General features: G+C 58.7%; 1 protein-coding gene across 1 annotated transcript in view; it reads left to right on the forward strand.

Annotated features, from left to right (window-relative positions):
* Window positions 1-17,855, forward strand: part of PHRF1 (PHD and ring finger domains 1) — a 28,389-nt gene extending 10,534 nt beyond the window's left edge. The window contains exons 6-18 of the mRNA XM_079708171.1: window positions 474-592; window positions 6,296-6,393; window positions 6,661-6,836; window positions 7,372-7,498; window positions 10,867-10,994; window positions 11,438-11,619; window positions 12,012-12,131; window positions 12,663-12,817; window positions 13,430-15,985; window positions 16,253-16,398; window positions 16,596-16,871; window positions 16,964-17,092; window positions 17,502-17,855. Coding sequence (XP_079564297.1) covers window positions 474-592; window positions 6,296-6,393; window positions 6,661-6,836; window positions 7,372-7,498; window positions 10,867-10,994; window positions 11,438-11,619; window positions 12,012-12,131; window positions 12,663-12,817; window positions 13,430-15,985; window positions 16,253-16,398; window positions 16,596-16,871; window positions 16,964-17,092; window positions 17,502-17,645 — 4,356 coding nt within the window. The 3' untranslated portion in view covers window positions 17,646-17,855. The remainder of the gene's footprint in view (window positions 1-473; window positions 593-6,295; window positions 6,394-6,660; window positions 6,837-7,371; window positions 7,499-10,866; window positions 10,995-11,437; window positions 11,620-12,011; window positions 12,132-12,662; window positions 12,818-13,429; window positions 15,986-16,252; window positions 16,399-16,595; window positions 16,872-16,963; window positions 17,093-17,501) is intronic.
* Window positions 17,856-18,164: the final 309 nt, after the last annotated feature.

Here is an 18,164-nt window from a genome sequence, read left to right on the forward strand (position 1 = left end):
GCTGTCTCGCCTGTCACTCCTCTCTGGGGCCCTTCCGTGGGTCAGACTTTTTCTGTTGAATCTTTTTTTTTTTTTTTTTTTTGCGGTACGCGGGCCTCTCACTGTTGTGGCCTCTCCCCGTGCGGAGCACAGGCTCCGGACGTGCAGGCTCAGTGGCCATGGATCACGGGCCCAGCCGCTCCGCGGCATGTGGGATCTTCCCGGACCGGGGCACGAACCCGTGTCCCCTGCATCGACAGGCGGACTCTCAACTACTGTGCCACCAGGGAAGCCCTGTTGAATCATTTTTTTTCTTAGGGCTAACTACCCTGAGACGGTTAGAAAACAAAAGTCACTGGTGCGTGTTAATTCAGAACCTCTGGGCCCATGGAGCCCATGTGAATCTGCTCTGGGTCCACTGCAAACCGTGATATAAACGGCTCCGGGATTTGGGTCCCGCTTGCCATGTGCTGAGCATGCTCTCCTGTCCCCAGATCCCAGTGGAGAGCGCCAGGCTTGGGGAGGATGAGGATGAAGACCCGACCTTCTGTGGGGTGTGCGGCAGGAGCGACCGGGAGGACCGTCTGCTGCTCTGTGACGGCTGCGACGCTGGGTGAGTCCCTCCCGTCGGGCGCCCTGAGCTCGGCTCAGAGCTGGTCTTGTTGACCTGCTAGAGGAGCCTGCCCCGCTGTGTTCGTGCTCGGCGCCACCTGCCCCCCGAGGGTTGTCTGCACCCCTGCGTCCTGGGCTCCGCGTGCTTCGTCCCCCCCAACCCCGCATCGCTTTGTATATCCTCCACCTGTTTCCAGACGATATCCTGAGGCCGCTTGCAGAGATGTACCTAGTATCTCAGGACGAGGGGGAGAGGCAAGAAATGGGGGTGTGGGCTGGCTGGGCCGGGGGTGGACACGAGCGGGACCCACCCTTTGTGCGAGGCCAGGGGCTGGGGCAGCCTCACACGGCAGGACAGTGGGACGTGCTTCCAGCCATGCTGCCAGCCACCCCCGTGTCCGTGGATCCCCTTTCATTGTCATTCCTCAAACCATTGAGTCCCCTGCTTCTCGTCAGGCCCTTTCCTTGTCCTGGAGCAGCACAAGCCCTGGAGGACGGGCACCTGTGGGGCCTGCGCTTGTCCCAGTGCAGACACTGCCTGGGCTGCCCACCAGGGCCCACTACCTGCCATCTCCCTGCACTGAGACAGCAGGTCACCCTCCCCGGGCCTGACAGCATCTCCCACCTGCCTCCGAGCCCCACCCTCGGGGCTCATGCAGCTGAGAATGTGTTCCTCCCTCCTTTCTCGCCAGTCTCAGCCTGCATCCGTGTTCAGTGACACGGTTGCCTCACCTTGGTGCTCCTTGCCCCTTTGGAGTCCCGGAAGTTGGCCGTGTCTGAGCGGGTCCCCTCTAGCCTGTTGTCAGTCTGGAGCTGGAGGGCAGAAGCGGAGCCTTGGGTGTCCGGCAGACCCGTGTGTCCAGCTCACGGCTCTTGCTGTCACACTCCATGACTGAGTGGGGACATGGGGCCGCGAGGGTGGCAGCATTCAGAATGCTGCTCACACGCAGACTGCACCCTTTTCCCCAGTGATGGTGGCTGCTCGGGGCCTGAGAAGGAAGGGCCTGGGATAGCTGGATGCTGCCTGAGAGCCCATGCGTGGTGGGAAGGAGAGGCCTGGTACTGGCCGCCACACCCCTTGGCCTGGCCTGGCCCTCGTCACCAGCCTTGCCTTCTTGGCCTGGGTTCCCTGTGCCAGACGAGCCTGTGTGCCTTCCAGTGGCCTTGATGCTGGGGAGCCCTGGATGAGGCTGTCGGAGCTTTCACTCACAAAGCCTCGATTTTCCCTTAAGCTTTTATCCCTTTTTTTTTTTCCTTTTTTCCTTCTTTCCTTGCTGCGTGGCTTGTGGGATCTTAGTTCCCTGAACAGGGATTGAACCCGGGCCCTCAGCAGTGAAAGCACCGAGTCCTAACCACTGGACCGCCAGGGAGTTCCCCCCTTAAGCTTTTAAATGGAGCCTACAGTTCTTTTTTTTAATAGATTTTATTTTTCAGAGCAATTTTAGGTTCATAACAAAATTGAGTGGAACAGCATGCATTTTTTTTAATTGAGGTATAGTTGGTTTATAGACTTATATTAGTTTCAAGTGTACAACACAGTGATTCAAAATTTTTATCAGTTATGCTCTATTTAAAGTTACTATAAAATATTGGCTCTACTTCTCTGTGCTGTGCAGTGTATCCTTGTACCTTATTATATACAGAATAGCTTGTATCTCTTAATCCCGTACCCCTGTCTTGCTCCCCGACTCCCCTCTACTGACTGTTAACCACTACTTTGTTCTCTATATCTGAGTCTGCTTCTGTTTTATTATATACGGTGGTTTGTTTCATTTCTACGTTCCACATATAAGTGATGACATAGAGTATTTGTTTTTCTCTTTTGACTTATTTCACTAAGCGTAACGCTCTCCAGGTCCATTCATGTTTTTGCAAATGGCAGAATGGCAGTCTTTTTTATGGCTGAGGGTGTGTGTTTGTGTACACCACATCTTCTTTATGCATTTGTCTGTTCATGGGCACTTGGGTTACTTCCATATCTTGGCTTTTGTGACTAACGCTGCTGTGAACATTGGAGTGCATGTATCTTTTTGCATTAGTGTTTTCATTTTCTTTAGTTAAGTACCCAGGAGTGGAAGTGCTGGATCATATGGTAGTTCTATTTTTAGTTTCTTGAGGAACCTCCATACTGCTCTCCATGGCAGCTGCACCAATTTACAGTTCCACCAACAGTGCAAGAGAGCTTCCTTTTCTGCACATCCTCGCCAACATTTGTTACTTGTGGTCTTTTTGATGAAAGCCATTCAGACAGGTGTGACGTGTTGTCTCATTGTGGTTTTGATTTGCATTTCTCTGATGATTAGCAATGTTGAACATCTTTTCATGTGCCTTTTGGCCATCTGTATGTCTTCTTTGGAAAAATGTCTGCTGTCTTCTGCCCATGTTTTAATCACTTTTTTTGATATTGAGTTGTATGAGCTGTTTATATATTTTAGATGTTGATCCCTTGTAGGTCATGTAATTTGCAAATATTTTCTTCCATTCAGGGAGTCTTTTCGTTTTGTCAGTGTTTCCTTTGCTGTGCAAAAGTTAAGATTTAAAGTTTAAGTCCCATTTGTTTATTTTTGCTTTTATTTCCTTTGCTTTGCGAGACAGATCCCCAAAAATATTGCTGTGATTTATGTCAAAGAGTGTTCTGTTATTGTTTTCTTTTAGGAGTTTTATAGTTTCCAGTCTTACGTTTAGGTCTTTAATCCATTTTGAGTTTATTGTTGTATATAGTGTGAGAAAGTGTCCTAATTTCATTCTTTTACATGAAGCTGTCCAGCTTTCCCAGCACCACTTATTGGAGAAACTGTCTTTCTTCAATTGTATATTCTCGCCTCCTTTGTTTGTTGTAGATTAATTGACCATGTAAGTGTAGGTTTATTTCTGGGCTCTCTTTTCTGTTTCATTGTTCTGTGTGTCTGTTTTTGAGCCAGTATTGTACTGTTTCGATTACAGTAGCTTTGTAGCATAGTCTGAAGTCACGGAGGGTGATACCTCCAGCTCACTTCTTCCTCGGGATTGCCTTGTCTGAGCCTACAATGCTTGATTATGTTAATTCTTTATATCAGGTTCTGTTTCAGGGAGTTCCCTGGTGGTCCAGTGGTTAAGACTCCACATTTACAATGCAGGGGGTCAGGTTCAATCCCTAGTCAGGGATCTAAGATCCCACATGCCGCATGGTGTGGCCAAAAAAAAAATTGTTTCAATTTTAGTAGGTTTTTTGTTTGTTTGTTTGTTTGTTTGCGGTACACGGGCCTGTCACTGTTGTGGCCTCTCCCGTTGCGGAGCATAGGCTCCGGATGCACAGGCTCAGCGGCCATGGCTCACGGGCCCAGCCGCTCCACGGCATGTGGGATCTTCCCGGACCGGGGCACGAACCCGTGTCCCCTGCATCGGCAGGCAGACTCTCAACCACTGCGCCACCAGGGAAGCCCCAATTTTAGTAGTTTTAACAGTGACTTTTGGGGATTTTTGCAACTTCATCAAAAATATTTTTTGTCGTAAAGTATATCTGTAAACTTACTTTTTTTTATGTGCTTGAATTTAACAGATAAAGCAAGTACATAAAAATTGTGATAGACCTAAAACATTAAAACTGATAAAAAAAAATATAGTGATTCGTATGCTTCTGAATATCCTCACTGGTAATATTTGCCATTAGCTAAATTTTCTTACAGTTAAATCTTTCAACTAAAGTCACAACTCTACAAGTCTAAGATCACTCTGTTACTCATTTTCCTTTAATAATGGGAGATGCAACTGATTTTTTTTAATATAAATTTATTTATTTTTATTTTTGGCTGTGTTGGGTCTTCGTTGCTGTGTGTGAGTTTTCTCTAGTTGCGGCAAGTAGGGGCTACTCTTCGTTGCTGTGTGTGAGTTTTCTCTAGTTGCGGCGAGTGGGGGCTACTCTTCGTTGCTGTGTGTGAGTTTTCTCGTTGCGGCGAGTGGGGGCTACTCTTCGTTGCAGTGTGCGGGCTTCTCACCGAGGTGGCTTCTCTTGTGGCGGAGCAGAGGCTCTAGAACACAGGCTTCAGTGGTTGTGGCTCGCGGGCTCTAGAGCACAGGCTCAGCAGTTGTGGCTCGCGGGCTCTAGAGCACAGGCTCAGCAGTTGTGGCGCACGGGCCTAGTTGCTCTGCGGCATGTGGGATCTTCCTGGACCAGGGCTCGAACCCGTGTCCCCTGCATTGGCAGGCGGATTCTTAACTACTGTGCCACCAGGGAAGCCCTGTTACTCATTTTTAAATGAGTAAATCACAAGCCTGTCTATAGATACATGAATACGTCAGATTCTTTCACTGTTATATGAAGCAAGGTACAGATTATTTGTGGGAGGTTTTGCCTTGGTTTTTTTTTTGGCCATGCTCCATGGCTTTTGGGATCTTAGTTCCCCGACCAGGGAGCTCCCCCATTTGTGTTTTATGTAGCGGTATTTATTCTCAAGGGAGGACCTCTCTGTGCCGCATGGCTGTGGCTCTCCCGGTGGGAGGAGGTCATCCTTGTGCTCAAGTGAGCGCTGCAGGCCGGTCCTGCTGGGCGATCATGGGGCTCTCCCGGGTTTGAGCCCTCAGCCATCTCCTCCATGGAGGGATTAGTGGGTGCAGAGTAGCTGGGTGGGGTGCCTGTCACCGCCGCCAGCCTCCTCTCCCAGGCCCTGGGGCTTGGTGGCGAACAGGGTTGAACCACGCTCGATCCTGGGGACACTCTGTGAGAAGCTACCACTCAGTTCTTGGATGTTGTTCTGAGACCATATCCTGGAGGATCTTCTCAGGCTGAAACCTAGTTGGGGTTCTGGGTGCTCCCCGGTCCTTGGTGCTAGCCTGCCGCGTCCCAGGAGGAGCGGCCTCCCGCCGTCTGTCCCCGGGCTGCTCGGGTGAGGTCCAGCCATGGGGTCGGGGCAAGCTTCACCCTGTGGGCCTGTCTTGGACCCTCACGCAGGGCAGGGCTGTGAGCAGCACGCGGCTTCGAAGCTGAGTGCAGCCTGGGCTCGGGTGTTGAGTGTGGGCTCAGCGCTGGTTTCCACCTGGCTCGGCGCCATCTGGGACATTGAGATGGAGTTTGGAGGGTTCCGGCACCGGCGGCCCATGCCAGCGGTGGCTTCTCCCCAACTGCTTCCCTTGAGGATTAGTTAGAAGCAACTGAAAAGCAGACGCTGTTGGGCGGCGCTGCCGTGCACGGTGTTAGTTCCTCGGAGACTGGCCTCCCAGGATGGTGGCTGCCACCCCGCCGCCGTCAGGGTCCAGCTGCCGCTCTCTTAGCTCTGTCCCTCCAGATGGTACATCCCCCGGGGAGAGTTTGGCGGCCATCAGGGTCCCCTTGGAGGGCAGAGATGCCCAGAAGCCTGCGGTGGGGGTCCGTCCACCCAGAATGCCGGTGGGAGAGTGAGGAGACAGGTGTCTGCAGCTCCAAGCGCACAGGCCTCTGAGCAGGCGGCCTCCCCCGCGGCCTCGGGTGGGGGCATCCAAGTCAGTCCCGGCAGAGCTCACGGTCGGGGAGGGGGCGCTGTGTCCCTGGTCAGCGCCCCGCCCTCATGACTTCACTTAACCTTCGTCACTCCCACAGGCCGTCTCCAGGTGCCGTCGCGTTGCAGGGTTAGGGCTTCCACACGTGGCCTGGGGGGCCACAAGATCCACAGCAGGGTGTGCTGTTGGGAGGCCTGTCATAGGGCTCGCTTGGCTGGGACAGTGAGGCTGGGGACACCGTCTCGTTTCCTAGGTACCACATGGAGTGTTTGGACCCCCCTCTCCAGGAGGTGCCAGTGGACGAGTGGTTCTGTCCGGAATGTGCTGCCCCCGGGGCCGCCCCTGCTGCGGGTAACACTCTGCCCCCACTCAGGTGGCCCGGACCCTTCCTGTGGGGCCGGCACCTCGTCCTGGGGAGATCGCGTCCGGCTCTCCAGCAGGGGTGGCTTTCGATTGTACTCCTTGGGCGGGGCACGGGCTGGAGACGGGGGGTTGGCTGATGGGGGTCTAGGGGCCCAAGCTCCAGGGAGACACCCCCTGTGCCCCGTTTCCCGGAGCCCTCCTACCAGGGCCAGGGCTCAGCGGAGTGCATGTCAGCCCAGGGTGTTTTCTTCCAAGACGCAGGTCCCGTGAGCGAGGAGGAGGTCTCCCTGCTCTTGGCCGATGTAGTGCCCACCACCAGCCGGCTTCAGCCACACGCGGGGAGGACCCGGGCCATCGCCAGGACACGGCAGAGCGAGAGGGTCCGAGCGACGGTGAACCGGAACCGGATCTCCACAGCCAGGAGGATCCAGGTGGGTGCTGGTGGCCTCGCATCCTGGCCACGTGCAGGGAACAAAGCCAAGTGGGCCTGAGGCAGCTGCAGCAGTGGAGAGCTGGCCCTGAGGGTGCTGGACGGTCGGGTCCGGCCAGTGGTCGGTGGCCCGGCCCATGGGTGCATCGTGGAAGCTGCCGGGGGTCCCCTGCCTTGCAGCTGTCACCTGCCAAGGCCGTAGTACTGAACTGAGAGGAGCTGAGAGGACTTCGTGGGGAACGTGGTCCCGGGACCCCACCACAGATGCCCACAGTCCCTCCTGGCACCTCCGCCCTCCACTCTGAGGCCCGCAAGCCCTCCTTGTTTTGCATCCTTGCCTGGCCTGCTCCTCGGGAGGCCTTCCCAGACCCCACTTCCCACTGGGCCCTTGGGGAGCCCCCAGCAGCCTGCCTGATGTCTGCTGCTGCCAGGCTGAGGCGTCCAGCCTCCCGGGGGCTCAGGGGGCTCCTCGGGGCTCCCTCAAGGGGCCTGAGGCGGCTCCGGCCCCCTGACCAGCGCCGTCCCGTGCTGTGCAGCACGTCCCGAGGTACCTCATGTCTCCTCTGCTGGATGAGACCATCGAAGCCGTGGCCGCTGGGCTGAGCACAGCCGTGTACCAGCACCCTGGGCCGCGAGCCCCTGCCCGTCGGAGGAGGAAAGGAGGTAGGCCTGGCTCGGTCTCTGGCTTCCAGTGGTCGCTGCCATCCCTGTAGCTTGGTTCCCACAGACCATCGCACACAAGGCCCTGCAGGCCCAGGGGTCTGGGTCTGGTCCTTTCCTCTGAACCCCCTGGGGTGTTGTTTATGCAGCAGCACCCTGCATGTGCATCAGGGTGACATAGCCTCCCCGAAGTTGATCGGGAAGAGTCCCCAAGGACCTTGTGGAAGATTCGTGACGTTTTCTCTAAATTGGGCAACACACGAGTGAAACCCCATGCCTGGCTTTTCTGGGTGGGAACAGCTAAAATGATTAATTCAGTGTCTTTGCTGGTTTTGGCGCTATTCACGTTTTCTAGTCCTTTTCTGTGTTAGTCTCGGTAATTTTGTCCCAGTAAGTTCCATTTTTCTTTGGTAGTCGACATCCCTGCCTGGGGAGAAGCTATCACCCCAGTTTAACATCCTCGGCGATTTCTGGGTCTGTGCTCCATTTATATTCATGGGTTGGAATTCTCCAAAGAAGAGCTTTCCTTTTTCTCCTTGACTATTCATTTAAACCAGTAGATGTGGTTTCCTGTTTCATTCAGTGGGTTGCAATCTATGGTCTTTTAAAAATCAGCATTATTGAGACATACGTTTTCTGTGATGAGCACATCCACTCTGGGCGTATGGTTCCGGGTGAGACCGACGAGGCTTCCAGCCGGTGCCCCCGCTCCCCAGGCAGCCCCTCCAGGCACCTGCCGTCCTGTCGTTGGCGCTAGCCGTGCCATCCTCAGTTCTCACTCGTGAGGCCTTGAGCATGTGCCCTGGTTTGTCGCTCAGCAAAGTGATTGGGGGGCCTGTGTAGTGGGTGTCTGGGGTTAATTTCTGTTTATTGGTAAGGAACTTGCCACGGCACGAACCACCCCAGCTTGTCCACCTGCCTGTGCCGGACGTTTGGGTTGGTTCTGTAATAAAGCTGCTGTGAGTATCTTTCCTGCAGGCAGGTGTTTCCACTGCTCTGGGTCGGTAGAGAGCAGTAGACTAGTTGGCGCAACCAGTGAACGTGTGTTAGAGGTGACTCACCCCCTGCGCTCCCGTCAGCAACGTGCGCATTGTAGCTGCGCCACGTTCTTGCCCAAACTCGTCTCCCCACCCCCAGCGGGCGTGTGTGTGTCAGGTTCCGCTGCCCTGCGTGGCCCCGCCGGGTGCCGAGCGCATATGTGCTCCCGGAGAGCCCTTGCCCCCGAAGAGCTGAGCACAGAGAAGACACCTGAGGGCCGCCGGTGGGCGGTCCTGGTTCACATCCCCGTGTAGTGGATGGAGCCAGGAGCTGTACCCCGAGGTCACGCTGATCACTGCCTTGAAGTTCAGGATGAGAGAGGTTTTGCTTCTCGTGTTTTCTGTCTGGATCTCCTCTCGTGTCCAGGGTCTCACTTCTCAGTCCCAGCAGTTGCTCCCTTGCATTTCACAGACCCGTCCCAGGATAAGAGGCGGAAGTGCTGCAGCTCCTGGAGAGACGGGCTCACTTCTCCCTTTGTCCCGAGTGGCCCCCACGTTTGCCTGTTACATCTTTGCTGTGAATATTTCACAGTTAAAAAAAAATTAATTTATTTAATTAATTTATTGGCAACGTTGGGTCTTTGTTGCTACACGCGGGCTTTCTCAAGTTGTGGCGAGTGGGGGCTACTCTTTGTTGTGGTGCGTGGGCTTCTCATTGTGGTGGCTTCTCGTTGCGGAGCACGGGCTCTAGGCGCGCGGGCTTCAGTCGTTGTGGCTCGCGGGCTCTAGAGTGCAGCCTCAGTAGTGGTGGCGCACGGGCTTAGTTGCTCCATGGCATGTGGGATCTTACCAGACCAGGGCTCGAACCTGGGTCCCCTGCATTAGCAGGCGGATTCTTAAACCACTGCACCACCAGAGAAGCCCAATGTTTCGCACTTTTTACAGACGTAGTCACACTGTGGAAGCGCAGGGAGACAGGAACAGCACCCTGTGACCGTCTTTCCGTGGCCTGGCGACTCCTGGCCGGGGCTGCTTCGTCTGTCTCCAGCCCGTCCTCCTCTGTTATTTTGAAGCAGATCCTCATTTTACCTCTAAGTGTCTCACAGTATGTTTCTGGAAGAGGGAGTCTTTCTTTTGATTTAACAACGAGGCCGTTGTTACACCCAAGGAGATGAGCAATAATTCCACAGCACGGTGAAATAGCTGGTCGGTGTTGAAAGTTCTAATTGTGTCACAAATTGTGATGGAATTAAAAAAAAAATAGTTTACTTGAATCGCGAGCCAAAGGAGATCTGTGTTGCGCTAGTGGCTGCCTGTTAAGTGTCTCTGTGTCCTCTTGACTGGGGGTGATGCAGGGTGTCCTGTCCCGGCGCATCCCTCGTGGGCAGGTCTCACCTGCTCCAGCTGGGCGGCTGGAGCCCCAAGGCTGGCTCAGGTGCAGGTGGGTGTTTTGTTGGGTTGGTTGGGTGTTTGCAGGGTTGCTTGGGTTGGGGTTGGGGGTCCTCCCAGCGGGCAGCTCCGCCAGGCTCTCTGTTCACAGTCAGGCAGCCCCGGGGCTCAGGTCTCAGATCCATGAAGTCACGGAGGAGGTGAAGGAGAGGCTTCCTCCTGACGGGCTGCTTCCAGGAGTGCAGTTTCCGTGGACAGCACGGGCTCGCTGGCGCCTCCGTCTGTTTCCTTTGTTGAGCAGTTCTCAGAACCCCCGAGCTGCTTGTAGCATCCTTCAGTGGAGATCAGGTAGGGCTTTTAGCTTCATCACGAGGTCACAGATTCAAGTGTAGTGGAATTGCTTTAACAGCACACGTCTTCCCGGAACCTGCTGTTTCTGTGCTGGGGTTCCTGAGAGTTCGGGGGTGCTGGAGCATCACAGAACGAGGGCGCCCTGTGCCTGCCATGGCTCATCCCCAGTCAGCCTGTAGCGCCCCAGGGTGGCTGAGGGGGACGGAATGCTGCTGGGTTTGCAATGTAATCCTCAGGATACGTTTTAGTGGACACGTACCGTGAGGTCGTCTGTTTCCAAGCCTCTGGGAGAGTGCTTCTCCAGGGTGAGACCACCAAGTGGATACAGAGCTGGGAGCCAGTGTTTCCTTTTACTTTTGATTATTAGGGTTTGTGTTTTCTAATTTAATTTTGTTTCATAATTGTGTAAAATAATCTGCTGGTTCTAATAATCAGGTCTACAAATCAAAGTAGGCTCAGACCTACTCTGTTTTTGCTTTGCGCTGCCTTCCCCCTCCCCTCCTCTGTGGCGAAGTATGTAAAACCCTATAACAAAAAAAATAAAAAGAGGAAGGCCCCAGGCCGGGATGGACAGTTGTCATCCGCTGGGTCTTGGGGGGGACACCTGGGGTGGGGCGCACAGTGAAGTGCGTGCTGTCAACGTGCTCTTTGTAGGAAGACGGAAGAAAGTGTCAGGAAGAAGGAAAACCCAGTCCAGATCATCTGTGAAGAGCAGGAGCTCGGGGACAAGGTCCAGGAGACGGCAGGGCCGCGTGAAGAAGAGTAAAGGGAAGAAGATAAAGGTAGCATCGGATGGGGGGGTCACACTGGGCGAGCTTCAATCCTGTGTGTAGGTAGATAGTGGGAGTCGTAGAAGGACCCTTTTCTTATAATTACTTAGAGATTCACCGATAAATATGCACGTTTCTGCAGCACGGATTGAAGATGGGGCTGAGACAAGATGTGTTCTGGGCCCCGCAGAGCGGCTTCTGGGACCGCGGGGGCGCAGGGGGCTGGGCTACAACCCGTCAAGGCGCTTGCTCCCTGGGGTGCCAGCACCCGGTGTGAGCCGGGTGGGGGTGAGGCCCAGGCAGGGTCCTCACGTGTGATGAGTACACGTGACCCTCAGGCTGCAGGGTTGTGGCCACTCGGCCCAGTGTTTGGTGCTGCGGATTCATGGTTGGGATGGAGGCTGTGGATTTCAGCCCTGTGGATCAGTGTTTCTCCCTCTGTCCCCTGGGTTCAGAATGAAGCCACAGCTCGTTCCCGCATCGCGCGGACGCTGGGCCTCCGCAGGCCAGCCCATGGAGCCTGCATCCCCTCGGTGTACAAGCCTGCAGACCCCTCTCTGGGGCTGATGCGTGCAGACATCGGGGCAGCCTCTCTTTCCCTGTTTGGAGACCCCTATGAGCTGGACCCCTTCGACAGGTGACTGCAGAGGGGGAGCTGGGGGGCTCACTTTTTTTCCTAGGCCCGTGGGCATGTCGCCCCTGGTGGAGGCCTGGCTCACCCTCAGAATTCGTATTTGTGAAATTCCTGCTTCCGAGTTGTTCTCAGAATTCTGTACCTACTCGTCCCCTAATTTGGAGAAAGCTCTAACTCGCACGCCTGTCCCCCACCCCGTGCCCGCTCAGAGACTTCGGCAGCTGCTGACAGAAGACCGCTGCACGGGGCCTGGGTTCAGTGTTGAGTCACAAGGGCTGCCGTGGGGGCAGTGCTTAGCCCGCCTGTGCCAGGCACTGCTGAGAGGCTGGGGGGTGGCTCCCTGGGCCTCGATGTGCAGGGTCACCCCGTGCCCTTTGACCTGTGTCCTCCTCCAGCAGTGAAGAGGCATCTGCAAGCCCTGCTTCCCCTCTGAGTGCCAAGAGGAGGATCCTGTCCCGGTCAGCCCTGCGGTCGCACCAGCCCGTGGCCAGGCCCGTCTCCATGGGGCTCTCCAGGTGTGTCCTGGGGGACAGGATGGCCGGGGCGGTGGTGCGGGGTGGGGCCCCAGGCGTGCAAGGACCGCAGGCTCCATGTTGGGCTGGCGCTCTGCCACCCGGCACCCACGGCCTCTCCTGTGGCCTGTCCTCTGGCTCTTGGGTGAGGAAGTGCTGCGGCCAGTCCCAAGCCAAGGGCGCGGGGATGAGGTGACAACCCCAGAGGCTGCCTCCGTGTGCCTAGCTCTTCTGCAGAGCCCACAGCAGGGAGGGGCCGGGCAGGGAGCCAAGCTTTTTCTCTGTTTGACCCTCCAAAAGAAAGACTTAACCAACTCTACCAGTCGGCGTTGCTCATGAGCTCCTGCCTGTCAGTAAGTGGAGCCGAGGCCAAAGCCTCAGACGACTCCACCCCCCCCCACCCCATCTTCCTTTAGTCGGAGCTGCCGGGTGGGTCTCACCCCTCCCCTCGGGGCCCCTGCCTGCTGCCTGGGTGTGGAGGCGCGTGGGCAGGAGGGCCGTGACGGCTGGGCCTGCCCCGGGTCTGCCCTGCAGGAGGAGCGCTCCCGCCATGGCGCCCCAGCCGGAAGTGGACGCGGACCCCAGCCCTGACCTGCTGGGGAGCATCCTGTCGGGCCAGAGCTTCCTGATGATGAACGGCGCCGACATCGTCATCCACCGCGACGGCTCCCTCAGTGCCAAGAGGGCAGGTGAGGAGCCTCTGCGCATGGCCCGCCACCCCCACCTCTGCATGCCTGGAGATTAGGACACACGTTCCTCCAGGGACAGTCGTGTGGTGACCCAGCGGCTTTAGGGTTTGCTTCCGAGTGTAGGTGAGGGTGCTGAGGGACTGGAGATGCCTGTCGCGTCGCTTTCTGATAACACATCTGCTGGGGGAGTTTCCAGGCAGCCCGCAGGCCCTCCTTGCTGTCAGCAGCCGCCGTCTGTTCTCACAGCCCCAGGAACCAGCGTGGAGCCCTCTCCACGGATCTGGGCCCCAGCGGGATTCGGGCCTGGGGGGTTCTGGCCGTGGAGGGCAGGGTGGGCTGCATGGGCGCGGTCATTGGTAGACTGGGGTGCTACCCTGTTTTCAAGGGTCCATCACGGGCTCAGACCCCTTTCTGATCCACAAATAGCGTGAAGATAGTGTATGAAGCAGAAGGGGCTGGTGGGCAGCAGCAGAGCGAGCCTCCGGCCTGTCCCTGCGCTCAGCCAGAGCGAGCGGGAGTGGGAACCGTGCACCGCTGGGAGGGCATTCTGAGAGGGTGGAGCTTTGTAAGGACGGGGCGGGGACTGATGGCTGTTTGCCTTTTGTCTTCTAGCGCCAGTTTCTTTTCAGCGAAACTCAGTTGGCCCGTCCAGAGGGGCAGAAGGCACCGGGTCTGGGGCCTGCCTGCAGCCCAGAGGGACTCAGTCAGGAAGCGGGCCAGAAAGCTTGGGGTCCAGCTGTCCAGGCAGGGCCACCCCAGGCACACCCCCGGCCCTGCCCACCCCCGCCCATGTCCCTGCGCTCACGTTGGGGGCAGCTGTGAGACTGGACTCCTTGGTGACCCCTCAGTCAGGCCAGCCTCAGACCTTGTCCAGCGTGAGCAGACCCAGCTTAAAACAAAGTGACGGCCCCCGATTTAACGGCGACAGCAAGCACCCTCCGCCTCTGAGGTCTGCGGCGCTGAAGACCTCGGATGGTAGCTCTAACTCGCCTTCCGAGAGCACAGTGCTGGGACAGGCCCCGAGACCAGCCCCCAGGATACCAAAGATCAGGAGAGACGACAGGCGGGTGGGCGAGGTCCCCGCCGGCGGGCAGAGAGTGGAGATTCCCAGCTCCTGCATCAGCCGGCTGACGGGCAGGGAGGGCCCCGGGCAGCCTGGCTGTGGCGCCAGGGCGGAGGGTGAGCCCAGCAGCAGGGGTGCTCGGGAGCCCAGCACGCATTCTGGGGGCGGCCCCCAGCCCCCTGCCCCGCTGGGCCCCTCCCGGGGGAAGGGTGTCGGCTCCACCTTCGAGAGCTTCAGGATCAACATTCCTGGGAACACAGCCCATTCCGGCAGAGTCCTCAGCCCCGGCTTCTGTAACACGTTCCGGCCCGTGGACAGCAAGGTGCAGAGAAGAGAGAGCCCGGTGCCCCTCTTCTCCGTCAGGAAGACGAAGCAGCTCAAGAGCGAGATCTATGACCCCTTCAACCCCACGGGCTCTGACTCCAGCTCGGCTAGCAGCAGCCCTGAGCACCCGGGCTCTGGCCTCCTGCCCTCTGAGATCACGCGCACCATCTCCATTGACAGCCCCAAGGCCCCAGCGCTGCCGCCCGTGCGCTGCGTCACCTCCTACACGGTGCAGACCGGCATGGGGAAGGAGCCTGAGCCCCCACAGGGGCCCTGCAGCCTGCCCGAGCTCCAGGGCGAGGAGGAGCCCGCGGCACAGGCACAGAGGCCGTCCCCGCCGGAGCCCTGGGGGGACGAGGACCCACCACCCCGCAGCTCCTTCTTTGGCTCAGAGGGGCGGACGGTGACTTGTGTGACTGCGGTGGAGCCAGACGCCCCACCCAGTCCGGACGCCCTGCCCGCGACCACCCACAGGGTCGTGGAGCTGCGGTCCCCCACCCGTTCCCGCTCCAGGTCCAGCTCCCGCGGCGGGAAGAAAGCCCAGAGGCCGAGGGTCGCCACCAGGGAGCACCGGAGGGCCCGCTCAGGGTCCCGCTCATCCCATTCCGGGGACAGGAGCTCGCGGTCAGCATCGCCACCGGCAGGTGAGGACCAGGCCAAGAGGCACCGGCCCAAGGCCCGGGATCGGAGGTCTTCCAGCGACCGCTCCAGCAGCCGTGAGCGCACCAAGCGGAGGAAGGCCAAGGACAAGAGCAGGGAGAGGAGGAGGGGCTCCTGGGGCCGAGGCCGGCGGAGGTCCCGCTCCGGCTCCGGCAGCTCCTCCCATGAGCATCGCGAGGGCAGGAGGAAGAAGAGGCGGAGGTCGGGGTCCCGGTCTCGGGGGAGGGAGTGCTCACCCCCCAGCAGCCTGGAGAGAGCCCGGAGGCCCAGGCACCCCAGGGAGAGGAGGGAGCGGCCAGACAGGGAGAGTGCCGCGCGGCTCCGAGACAGGCGAGGCTCCCGGGAGAGGAGGTGGCATAGGTCCAGGTCACCCAGCCCCGAGCACAGGCCCCGGGAGCACCGGAGGCCTCGGTCCCGCGAGAAGCGCCCACGGCCCCGCCCCCGTTCCCCAGAGAGGAAGTTGGCCCCAAAAGAGGCTTCTCCAGCACCCCTTCCCCAGGGGGAGCCCAGGCCAGAGAGGGAGCCCCCGGCCAGGCCCCTGGCCTTGGCAGGAACAGACGCCTTGCTGGAGGGGTCCGAGGCCGACAAGCCCCCCACAAAGATCCCCCCAGTCCTGGAGGTGCCAGCCGAGTACCCCCCCGAGGATCTGGATTACGGTGACTCCGTGGAGGCGGGGCACCTCTTCGAGGACTTTTCAAACGAAGCCATCTTCATGCAGCTTGATGACATGAGCTCCCCACCCTCTCCGGAGAGCACGGACTCCTCCCCAGAGCGAGGCCTCCTGCCCAAGCCCACTGGGCCCCCGGCTGGCCAGCAGCACGATGCTGGCTTGGCCGTGGCCATCATCCGCAGGGAGGTGTCTCGGATCCACGGTGAAGATGTGGTACAGCCCCCGCCCAGGATGGAGGGCCCTCTAGAGAAGCACTTGCTCCAGCAGGACGCGACCGAGGCAGCCACAGCTCCCTGCGCTCTGGGAGGCCAAGCCATAGGTGGGGCGCCTGCGGGGAAGGAGGAGGGCCCTTCTCAGAACCCCCTGCTGCGGGCTAAGGCGCTGGTGAAGAGAGTCACCTGGGACCTCCAGGAGGTGGAGAGCGGTGCCCTGGCTGAGGACAGAGGCCTGCGTGAGTAGGCGCTTGGGCGGGGTGGGGCGGGGCGGGGCGGGGCGGGGTGGGGCGGGGCGGGGCAATGGGGCGGGGTACAAGGATGGCTCAGCGACCACCACGGAGTCTTCTCCCTGGATGGCTCACGGGCCTCCTTGGTCATGCAGGGAGATGGCCACGGCCTGACCTGTGGCTCTTGCTGCTGGGATGCTTTTCTGGAATTTTCCAGCCAGGAAACAGCCTTCTGGCGTGGCCACAGAGCACCCACCCCCCTGTGTTGGCCCTCAGGGACGCCGCTTCACAGGCCGCAGAAGCCCCGGGAGACCGAGGACGGGGGCCCCGTGGCTGCGTTCCAGCAGGCTCCCTTCTCTGAGCCCCCTCTCCCTGGCTATGCGCTTCCAGAGCCTGGCTTTCCTGATGCTGACCCTTCTCAGGTGGGCGCCTGGGCTGGAGGGATGTGGCCTTGGGCTAAGGCCACTCGAGCTGGGCCGGGCTGGGGCTGAGGGCCTCACGCACAAGCCCCTTTCTGCCGGGGCTTTTAGTGGTTTGGGAGTGGGGGTTGGGAGCGTGTTGCCGGGGGCACTGGGGCACCGAGCTCTGCGGAGGCTGAGCGGACTGTGCTCTCACCCAGGTACAGAGCCCGAACCTGCCCCCCACCCTGGCTCTGCCTTCGAGTGTCCCACCATATGCACCTGTCAGCCAGCCCGCGGTCCAGTTCCTCTTGCAGGGGAGCCTGCCCCTGATGGGCTGCGGGGTAGCCCAGAGCCCGGCCCCGGTGCCCACCATCCTGGCTGCAGCCTCAGAGCCGGCTGGTCATGCTGCCACCGTGACCACCGCTGCTGCCAACAGCTCCGAGGAGAGGACAGCTGCTCCCAGGCCAGCCTTGGAGAAGACCAAGAACGAGGAGGTGAGTCCCGCCCCTCCTTCCTCCAGGGACTGGCGCGGGTGGGTGGGTGGAAAGCCAGGGGCCAGTGGTCTCACAGGTGTCCTCCCTTCTAGTACATGAAGAAGCTGCACGTGCAGGAGCGGGCCGTGGAGGAGGTGAAGCTGGCCATCAAGCCCTTCTACCAGAAGAGGGAGGTGACAAAGGACGAGTACAAGGACATTCTGCGCAAGGCCGTGCAGAAGGTGGGTGTGGGGTCCGCGAGCCCAGAGAGGGGCTCCGGCCCCAGGGTCGCTCGGCCACATCCTGGCCGCAGCTTCAGGCCACTTGTAGCCACGCCTCATTGATGCTTGGGGGGGTGTAAAATGCTGGTGTTTGTGAGGGGCTTACGACTGTGTCCTCGTGACTTTAGTTAAAGAGGCTAAATGACACAAGATGTTTAACCCAGCTCGCGGGTAGGAAGTGAGACTCTGAGAGGTGAACATGCCAGCTGATCTCAGTGGGACCCTCAGCAGCTCTCGAGGAGGGCAGAGCAGGCAGGCGCACGTCAGGCTGCCTGCTGTCCCTCAGTGTGGTCCCCAGGGCCCCATCCCCGTGATCCCTGACTGTGCAGGTGTGAAGGGACGTCAGGGTAACTGTGTCCCCCTCCCCCAGATCTGCCACAGCAAGAGTGGGGAGATCAACCCCGTGAAGGTGGGCAACCTGGTGAAGGCCTACGTGGACAAGTACAGGCACATGCGCAGACACCGGCGGGCCGAGGCCGGTGAGGAGCCGCCTGCCCAGGGTGCCGAGGGCTGAGGCCTGCCCGGGGCCCTTCTGGCTGGAGCAGCCGAAGCAGAAAACTCCGGGCACACTCGCCCTCCCGTTTTCAGGGTTCCTGTGATCGCACGTGGTCTGTGCACATGTCTTGCTCACGGTTTAAAACTGGACTTTTATATGTATATTATAGACACACATTGTTCCCATTGTGTTCTAATTTATCAAAAACGGATTATCTTTAGAAATGTCTTGATTGGCTCCGTACTTGAAAGGCGAAGCCTTTGGTGATGAGAAACGGCAGGGCGGGTGGGTGGCGCTTCTCCCGCACACAACCATCTGGTCCCAGGATTCCCTGTCTGCTCGTTGTGTTTTATAAGTAATTGCTCGGGTTTACACTTAGGTCCGCCACCTCCCAGGCAGAGCAGTGTTGGCGGGTCTCGAAGGCCAGGGACAGGCCTTGGGTGCAGCACAGATGGAGCCCTGTTCACGGCGGAGGGGCCCCAGGTGCTGCCCCCTCTGGGGGCAGGGGGGAACATGTGTCCTGAGGGGCCCTTGTGC

Source organism: Hyperoodon ampullatus (genome assembly GCF_949752795.1).
Source record: "Hyperoodon ampullatus genome assembly, chromosome: 7".
Classification (NCBI taxonomy): Eukaryota; Metazoa; Chordata; class Mammalia; order Artiodactyla; family Ziphiidae; genus Hyperoodon; species Hyperoodon ampullatus.